At 36.9% G+C, this 9,861-nt stretch overlaps 1 protein-coding gene across 1 annotated transcript; it reads left to right on the forward strand.

The window, feature by feature from the left end:
* The first annotated feature begins 2,361 nt into the window (after positions 1-2,361).
* LOC105534263 (katanin p60 ATPase-containing subunit A-like 1) lies at positions 2,362-5,296 on the forward strand. The gene is made up of 3 exons (XM_011972950.1): positions 2,362-2,413; positions 2,858-2,984; positions 4,565-5,296. The coding sequence occupies exons 1-3, from the start codon at positions 2,362-2,364 to the stop codon at positions 4,761-4,763; spliced, it is 378 nt and encodes a 125-aa protein (XP_011828340.1). The 3' UTR covers positions 4,764-5,296.
* The last annotated feature ends 4,565 nt before the right edge of the window (positions 5,297-9,861 follow it).

Below are 9,861 nucleotides of genomic sequence, written 5' to 3' on the forward strand. Positions count from 1 at the left end.
TTTGTATCTTGCCTCTTTTGTTCAATGTATTTTAAGATTCATTCATGTTACCACATATAGATGCCACCTCATTCATTTTTGTTGCTGTGTGATTGGTATTCTGTCATATTCGTTTGCTAGGGCTGCCGTAACAAATACCAAAGATTGGGTGGCTTAAACAACAGAAGTTAATTTTCTCACAGTACTGGAAGCTAGAAGCATAAGACGAAGCTGTAGGCAGGGTGGTTGCACTCTGGGGTCTCTTTCCTTGGTCTGTAGGTGGCCGTCTTGTCCCGTAGTCTTCATGTGGTCTTCCTCTTAGGGGTATTTGTATCCTAATAGCTTCTTCTTGTAAGGACACCAGTCATGTTGGGTTAGAGCCCACCCATATGAGCTCATTTTACCTTAATTACCTCTCCTGTCTCTAAATACAGTTACATTCTGAAGTACTGGGGGTTAGGAGTTGCCTAAAAATTTTGAGGGACATGGTTTAACCCATACCATCTATTATATGATTATATCAAAATGTATCCATCATATTATTTGGTGGACTTTTTAGTTATTTCTTGCTTTAGGCTATTATGAGCAGTACTATTGTGAACATTTTCATACATGTATAGTGGTAAGCATGCCAGAATGGAGCATTCCATCCTAGGAGTGAATTGCTAGGTAGTGCTGCACGGCTGCAGTATTAGATGAATTCAGTGTGTCTTCCAAAGTGCTTGTGTTGCAGGATCCTTGGTGGCGCCTTTGCTGGAGTTTTGCTTGAGCCCAGCGTTCCGCCCACTTGCCCTGGCAGGCTGTGCTTGGCTAGAGCTACCGGCCCTGATTCCACGCCGGCCAAGGGCAAGCCAGGCACAGAGCGGTGAGGGGTACGTGAACACGCAAGCACTGGGGTCTGCCCACTGTGCGTAGCCAGGCACTCTGGCTCTTGGGTAGTCTTTTTCTTGCTGATTTTTAGGAATTCCTGAAATATTCTTGATACAAGTCTTTGGTTGCTTATGTATGTTACAGATATCTTCTCAAACTCTGTAACATCTGTTTTCACTGTGTTGACAGGATCTTTTTGATGAATAGAAGTTCCTCATTTTAATGTGGTCAGTTTATCAGTCTTTTCCTAGTTGATTTTTTGAAATATATGTCTTGAGAATGCTTCCCTGAGGTCATTCAGATATTCTTCTATGTTATCTTATAAAATACTTACAACTTTACGTTTAGATGTAATATATCTGGCACTGATTTTTGGGTACAGTATGATGTAGGACCTGATTTCATTTTTTTTCGCTGTGGATAGTCAGCTGTTCTTGCATCATTAATTGAAAAGACACTCCTTCCCCTCGCGGCCTGAACCGCTTTGTCATAAATTAAGTGTCTATAGTTCTGCTTCGGTCTGCTGCTGGGCACCCCGTTCTGTACTGTTGATCTATCTGTCTCTTTCCACAAGAGCGTCAATCTGCTTTGAGTCCTATACCTTTGTAGTAAGTCTTGAAATCTGATAGAGCAATGCTTTCCACTTTGCTGTTGCTCTTCCAGAGCATCTTGGTTGTTCTTGGTTCTTTCCATTTCTGTGGGCATTTTGGTATCTGCCCATTAGTTTCTACAGAGAGACCTTTTAGGAGGATCTTTATTGGAATGTGTTGGCTGTATAAGATCATTTGGGGGAGAATTGTCAATTTCATGAAAGACAAAACAAAATGAACCAAAAAGTAAACACTGGGAAACTGTTTTAGATGAAAGAAGATGAATGAGACATGGTAACCGAATGCCATGTGTTATGGTTTGTAAAAGTTATAAAGGCTTGGGACAAATGGGGAGACTTTGCTTTGAATTGTGTATTAGACACTAATGTTCCAGTATGAAATCTCCTGATAAGGGTGAGAAATGTTATGTCTACCTTTTTTCTTAGGAGATACATGTTGGGGAATTTAAGCTGAAGTGTTGTGATGCCTACAGCTAGCGCTCAATTCAAAAAGTTGAGGAAGGAGAGATGAGGAGGCAGCTAGAGTGATAATGGCAAAATGTTAGCAATTGGTGAATCTCAGTGAAAGGCAAATGGGTATTCATTGATTTTCTTTTTCTGTAGATTTAGCATTTTTCAAAATAAAAGTAGAAGAGAATTAAATTTCGTTTTGTATCTCAGGAAATAGTAGAGTGCCAGATAAACTAGTAATGCTTTATCTTAGTGTGCTGTGCTAAGCATATTTGCTACTAAAAGCACTACTGAAATGTCAAGCGTGATTGGTTATTTTAAAAATTCTGAGTATGTTTGAACTTATTCAGTTCACATTTAAATCATACTGGAACAGCACATGTCTGTGGGCTGGCTCTCCAAGTAAAAAATACATTAATGAGCTTTTTGTGCCAATTACTGATTTTCAGGAAATGTTCTTTAAACTACTGATAAGAGTTCTGGAGATCCATGTCATACTAACAGGTGAACAAAGTAATTCATAGGAGTTACACTTGATGCAGTCTAATTTTCTAACACCAGGCTAAGTTTTGTTTTGTTTTTTTTTTTTGAGAAGCGTTTCCGGTGCCTGAAAACTGATATTTATATTTTTCGTGAAGGATCTGAGATTCTTTGTTCTCATAGTAGATATCGTCACAGTCTATAAAGAAAACCCAGGTGGTTTTTGTTTTTGTTTTTGATTTTTGTTTTTTGTTTTTTTCAATTTTTAGTTACTGCTACAGAGGCACATAGGAATTTAAATGATTCCATGAGTCATGCAGTGAATTGGTAATAATACTAATGGATACACAGTTATTGACTCTTCTTTGCATTGGCCTCATTTTTCCCCCTGAATGTTAATATGTCATTTCTCAGCAAAATTATTTGTAAAGTAAAACATCTAACAACACCACCAAAATCTTGTAACAGCAAAAGGAAGAGCCGAGCTTCTGAAGATCAACCTTCGTGAGGTCGAATTAGATCCTGATATTCAACTGGAAGATATAGCCGAGAAGATTGAGGGCTATTCTGGTGCTGACATCACTAATGTTTGCAGGTATTTTTTTAATGATCTGTGATGTTAGACATTAGTTATAGACTTGGCAGGAGGACTAGTCTTAAAGTCAGTGTAGTTAACCCAGTGTAGTTAGACATGAAAGCAGCTACCCGTTTCTTTGAAATAGTTTCCCATTTGTCCTTTTTTTTTTTTTCCATATAACTTTTTTCTTCATTGTGAGATGAAAATTATATAGCATTGGTCACTGATGTTTTTGATCTTTGGATTTTTAAGAAATTGTTGTGTCGGTGGCTCGCGCCTGTAAGCCCAGCACTTTGGGAGACTGAGGCAGGCAGATCACGAGGTCAGGAGGTCGAGACTATATTGGCTAACACAGTGAAATCCCGTCTCTACTAAAAATACAAAATATTAGCTGGGCGTGGTGGCGGGCGCCTGTAGTCCCAGCTACTCGGGAGGCTGAGGCAGGAGAATGGCGTGAACCCGGGAGGCGGAGCTTGTAGCGAGCTGCGATGGTGCCACGGCACTCCAGCCTGGGAGACAGCGAGACTCCGTCGCAAAAAAAAAAAAAACTGTTGTGTCTAACTTGATGATAACGACTTTGACATCCTAAGATTAGTTTAGCTTTGTGTTGGAACCTTTCTACATCAACATAAAGTAATATTATTTAGTTTTGGTTGGCATTATTTAAACACATGCCGATGAGCAAAAATGATCAGTGTAAGCTGGGGAAGATACACATTTAACATTTTTTCAGTTTAGCGACATCATAATTTTTAGACACCTCCTGTCACTCTGTGCAGTTATTTTTTTCCTTATTTTTCTAACTGTACTTAAATTGACTTTAGTAGCCTTTCTTTAAAGCTGTAGCATCTGTTTTTCTCACCTTTTCTGCTCGCATTTTTCCCATGTGCATCCAAGTTTAGTGTCATACAATAAAGTCACAATAGTTTCTACTGCTACTATAGTGAAATATTTAAGAACTTGACATTTTTGTTGGCTTGGCCTTCCTAATAGCTTTTTTGTGTTTATGAATTATCCTTTTCTTCCATACCTTCATATTTATGATGGTCATATTTATGTTGGTCAAAAAGAGCTGCACATGGGATCAAGAGAAGCCAGAGTTTATGCCTTTAGTTGCCTGCAAATACTCCATGTAGGGAATTCCGTGTCCACTGTATGTGGATATTCATGTTTCAGAGAGAGTGATTTGTGGCTTTATTCCTCTATTTAGGCTGTAGACAAACTGGTCTGTGATTTGAATTATCTTAACATTAGCCACGTGTTCATTTCCAAGTGTACAATTCAGTATTTCAAAATTCGACTTTGGTTTCTTAAACTTCTTGGCTGTCTTTGAGGAGCAAGTGGGAAAATATAATTCAGTACTGTTTGAGCTTAACTTAGACTTTTAGGGTTCATTAACTGTACATTTCATGTTTCTGGTTATTTGCATCCTGTTTTAACTTCTGCCGAACCCCCAGGATGTTTCTTAAGTGGAAAATTCTAAGAAGCCTCATAGAAAACATATAATCTTTTGATTGTTTTTTCATAACTTTGTTACAATTGAAAGTGTTTAAAACATGTGCAAAAATTACTGTTGACTGATTGTGGTGTATTTTTAGGGATGCCTCTTTAATGGCAATGAGACGGCGTATCAATGGCTTAGGTCCTGAAGAGATCCGTGCACTTTCTAAAGAGGAACTTCAGATGCCTGTTACCAAAGGAGACTTTGAATTGGCCCTAAAGAAAATTGCTAAGTCTGTCTCTGCTGCAGACTTGGAGAAGTATGAAAAATGGATGGTTGAATTTGGATCTGCTTGAATTTCTGTCAACTCTTTAATTTCTGGTATTTTTGTTTATAAAATATGAAGAAATTCCTGCAATTTTTAAAAAACAGATTTGGAATTTTTTTCAGTGGAGTGATTTTCACTTAAAGGAAAAAAAAACATCTAAAACTGTGAAGAATACTAAATGTAGTTGAGAAATAATTCAGGGCGAGAGTTTGCTAGTCTCCCTTCCCTGGCTTTGTACTGGTATTCCACGTATTCCTGCATTAATATTGCACACCCAAACCAGTCTATCAGGGAGGCTGAAGAGAGGGAGCAGTGTGCTATTTTAGAAACTTGTTTACAGAAGATTTAGAAATACCCCTATTTCTCATTTGCAGTTGTTTTTCTTTGTTTTTGTTTTTGTTTTTTTCCACTTCTTTGCTCTGTCAACATGAGGGACCTATCTATACAGGTTGACTTTTAACATCAAAATTGGATTTGTGTCACACTCTGTATTTATTGTTAAGAGAAGAATGACAGTATATTTTGGAGGAAATAATTTACTGATTAAACCTTTAGAATTTATGACTTACTGTTAGGAGTCTGTCATATGGTTAGAATTTTTACTTCCCCTCCCGCTGCCATTTATTCTACTAGCTACTTAATAACGTCTTGAGCTTTATTGAGGAATATTCTCACGCTCTGTGGTATTTGAATCATTTTGCCAGGTCATTTCTCTGTCTTTAGTATTTTTTTGCTGGTGCTTCTTAATATGGAAAGGTGGGAAGAATATTGCATTAGATGTAATTCTTCATTCTGGACTTCCAAGTTTGTTTTCACTTTTCTTGTGTGTGTGAAGGAGTCTTACTCTGTCACCCGGGCTGTGTGGTGCAGTGGCACGATCTTGGCTCACTGCAACCTCGGCCTCCTAGATTCAAGCAATTCTCCTGTCTCAGCCTCCCAAGTTGCTGGGATTATAGGTGCGCACCAGCATGCCTGGCTGTGTTTTCACTTTTCTTTCAATATGTTCAAACAGATGTATAGCCGTTATTTTTCTCAGCTCCAACATTGTTTGATTTTTGTTGAATTTGATTTTAGTATTTGAGATAAATACTTTTGCGTTCTAAACAAGTCCATTCTCTGTGGCTAACATAAAACAAATGAAATCTTTATAGTATTCCAGACAGCTAGTTTAACAAAACAGCATTGTACGTAACGAATGATGTTCATTTAAAAATTCTAAAATTTGTCCTTGTCTAGATTGAGAACTTTTACACACAGTAAGATAAGGATAGAAATCTGACATGCTCACTCAATGCAGCAGGAATTACACCTTAGAAAGAAGCCAGAAAAAGTGAATGGCATATATCCAATCACAAGTAAATGATCCTGGCGTTAGTTTTTATGATTACATGTGTCTTATTAGGCAATTTATGCTTTAATGGTCAAGCTTTTAAAACTTTGTATTTGATAACATCCTGAATTATCAGTTTTGAATAGCACCTACTGGTTTAAAACTAAAAATAATACAGCTTTTTGGACACTTAATCAAGATACTAAGAAGGTTTTTTTTTTTTTTAAAAAGAGATTGATTATTTTTCCCTGCTAAAAACTATAAATGCCTTATGTTCTTTTCAGATAACTTAAGTCTGACTCTAAACTCCAGTATTCATCTGATGCTGTAAATTGCCCTTCTTTCTGAGACACAGATTATAAGATGCCAGATCATAAGACATCATGATTTTATTGTAATTGAATTCTTCCTAAAAACTGAGAGAAGTTTCCTTTTATTAACTTTTAAAATAAAGAAATAAGTAGTTTCATTGAGATTATTTTGCAAACGATTGCCATTCAGAAATGTACTTTTTTTCCCCTGAAGTTGTAGGAGCCATCACTAAAACATTAGTCTTGTGATTGTTAAAACTTGTTTGTATTGGGCTGGTGCAAAAGTAATTGTGGTTTTTCCATTACTTTCAATGGCAAAAACCGCAATTACTTTTGCACCAGCCTAACAATAGTTGATTAGTGAGACCTTTTCTGGGTTTCTTATTAATTATCTTGGTGTGCATTTAATTATTTTTCTGAATTCATGGATAATGACATAGTAATTGTGTTTCTTTTAATACCAGTTATTCAGTATTTGGCGACTCAGACTTCCTAGGAGCTTATCTTGACCATGTTAAGTGAGTCAGCTGGGCTTTGTATTTCCCTTGTTTCTCATTTTGCCCTATCAGTGGATGGTAAATGCTTTGTATGTCTCAAATCCCTTAAAGGATCTTAAAGACATCCCTCAGGTGTTCTATTTAACTTTTATTTTATTTTATTTTATTTTAATTATTTTATTCTATTTTATTTTTTTATTTTTATTTTATTTTATTTTATTTTGAGACGGAATCTTGCTCTGTCCCCCAGGCTGGAGTGCAGTGACGTGATCTCGGCTCACTGCAACCTCTGCCTCCCAGGTTCAATCCATTCTCCTGCCTCGGCCTCCTGAGTAGCTGGGAATACAGGTGCCACCACGCCCGGCTTATTTTTTTGTACTTTTAGTAGAGACAGAGTTTCACCATGTTGGCCAGGCTAGTCTCGCACTCCTGACCTCAGGTGATCCACCCACATCGGCCTCCCAAAGTGCTGGGATTACAGGCGTGAGCCACTGCTCCTGGCCCCAACTTTTAATGTACAACACACACACACACACACACACACACACACACACACTCTCTTTATTTCAGAAGACAGTGTGTTGCGTTACCCAGAATGAGTTTTAGGATTACGGGCGTGAGACAGACATACATACACACACACACATACAGAGTCTTTATTGCAGAAGACAGTGTGTTGCCTTATAGGCATGAGAGACACACACACACACACACACACAGTCTTTATTGCAGAAGACAGTGCATTGCCTTACCCAGAATGAGTGCTTGGATTACAGGTGTGAGCCACTCTGCCCAGCCCTTTTAACGTACATCACACACACACACACACACAGACTGTCTTTATTGCAGAAGACAGTGTGTTGCCTTACCCAGAATGAGATTGAATTGTTTTGCTTCGTTTTGTTTTGTTATTCTGTGTTGCGGTAGCAGATGCATTATCAAAGGAAAAATATTTGGCTCCTTTAATTCCTCTGAAAACATGAGTATTTTGAGTTCTGCAGCACAATGACTGTAGGACTAAGCTAAGTCTGCTTTCCTGATATCTGATCAGATAGTCCCTACATTCTGTAGATGTGTACTGGTTGGTCCAAGACACAGTGGGTGGGAGCTCTGTGGACCAAGACAAAGCTGGACTAGGGAGTACAGTTCCAACTTGGCAGTTTCTCTAACGGCTCTATATAGCTTCTGGCTTCTACTACTGAAACAAGATCACTGATGGAGAGGCATAGTAATCTGTTTGCACTTTGGAAAAATAATATATAAAAGTTTTTTCCCCCTCCTTTTAGCACTTTAAATCTGTTTTGAAATTAGAACTGATATCCATTTGTTTGAATAGTGTGTAACTATTATGGATCTATTTTAATGAACAATTTTTACCATTTCCCAAGCTGCCTATTATAAGCATAACATGTTTAAACCTTTTGCCCCGTAATTTCTTTTTTTAAAGGAAATTAATATTAGTGAAATATATCAAACACCTCTTTAATGGAAGCTGCAACCTTCTAGTGATCCAAGTAGACAATAGATGGTGGCATCACAGACTGTATCTACACACTTTTGGATCTGACCACTACCTCCCACAATACCGAGCCATTTTGGAAGGGGAAAACGTGGTGGTCTAGCTCTATAGCTTGGGGCTTAATTTCAGCTTCTGAGATCACAGTTTTTGGGAAGTCATATTTCACTCTCAAAACGTAGGCTTAGAGCACGAATTGCTCAAAAAGTAAGCAAACCAATACCTGGTGAATCTATGGTCATACACATACACCAGGGGAAAATGTGTGTGTACAACCCAAATTTACAGTATGATTGTCATTATTTGACTTTGCTTTATGTAGCCTGACTCTGTTGAACATAAAATTGTTAGTACTCTAAGTTTTGGATAGCCTGAGTTCATTTGAATTCCTTCCTTAGGAATAAGTTTTTATATACACTGCTAAATCTGTGATGAGAATCATAAAACAGTAACCAGCTGAGGTAGCTATGATTCACTTTCTCCCCACCCTAACATGAGATAAAATGAAGGACCTAGGCAAATATTTCATGTTGTGTGAGTGGACTTTGGTTCCTTCAATATTGCCTAGGTTATTGAGTCTTTCTCTGCCTAATAGTGGATTCCCACTCTTAAGATAAGTTTTATCTTATTAATGATAAATCACTTTAGGGTATATTCTGTATAACAGGCATAAAATGTTAAGGGTGAATGCTGGCCTTTTCCAAGAAAAGGCCACCTTAACTCGTATGAGGGAAAAGTCCTAACTATTCTCTTTTATGTATCTTTTTTTTCTTTAAGTGTTTTGATTGTATATTTTTAAGAAACCACTTAATTTGTGATGCACATAATATTTATGTGAACCTAAGAATATGTCACAATAGAAAAAAGAAATTATAGTTGGGGGACATGTTAGGGGGATAAAAATATTTAAGCTTCAAATGTTTTAGTCTCATCTCCACTAACTATTTTTACAGAAAGCTAAAAACTCTGTTGTGATTATTGTAAGTTTACTTATTTATACTTTTAAATTTGGCTTTTCGTACTTATTTAATTTTTTTGACATTTGCTTTTAATATTTGTTTCTTAATGTGGAAATTGTGTATTTTAATAATCAAATTCTTAGGATAGTAGGTATATTTTTAAACATTCACCTCATTAACAAATAGATCTTTGAATTGTTATTGGGTTTTTTGGCTGCAGACAACTCTTTAGCTTTAATGTTATTTCTGAATTCCCAGTGACTTATTAATAAAAACAGGAAAGATGTTTAGGTAATGTCATAAAATTTATTTTACTTTTCTCGTTTCCTGAGAAAATAAATGAAAAAACCCTGGATATTGCTTTATTACCAGCAGTGTGTAGGTTTTTGTATATTTGAAAATTTGGCACAAAAAAATAGGGAATTAGTATAGAGAAGTTTCCCTCCTATAAAAGGACTCCCATTTGATTATTTGAAACTATAAAATGCACTTTTACTTTACCATATCTGAAAT

Source organism: Mandrillus leucophaeus, unplaced genomic scaffold, assembly GCF_000951045.1.
Source record: "Mandrillus leucophaeus isolate KB7577 unplaced genomic scaffold, Mleu.le_1.0 Scaffold1324, whole genome shotgun sequence".
Taxonomy (NCBI): Eukaryota; Metazoa; Chordata; class Mammalia; order Primates; family Cercopithecidae; genus Mandrillus; species Mandrillus leucophaeus.

What these genes read in the sequence shown, in the direction of transcription:
- LOC105534263 (XM_011972950.1), top strand. Translation starts at nt 2,362, where the DNA reads ATGTTCTTTAAACTACTGATAAGAGTTCTGGAGATCCATGTCATACTA. An exon ending in GATCCATGTCATACTAACAG is followed by an intron (nt 2,414 to 2,857) that starts GTGAACAAAGTA and finishes ATCTTGTAACAG; the next exon opens with CAAAAGGAAGAGCCGAGCTT. An exon ending in GACATCACTAATGTTTGCAG is followed by an intron (nt 2,985 to 4,564) that starts GTATTTTTTTAA and finishes GTGTATTTTTAG; the next exon opens with GGATGCCTCTTTAATGGCAA.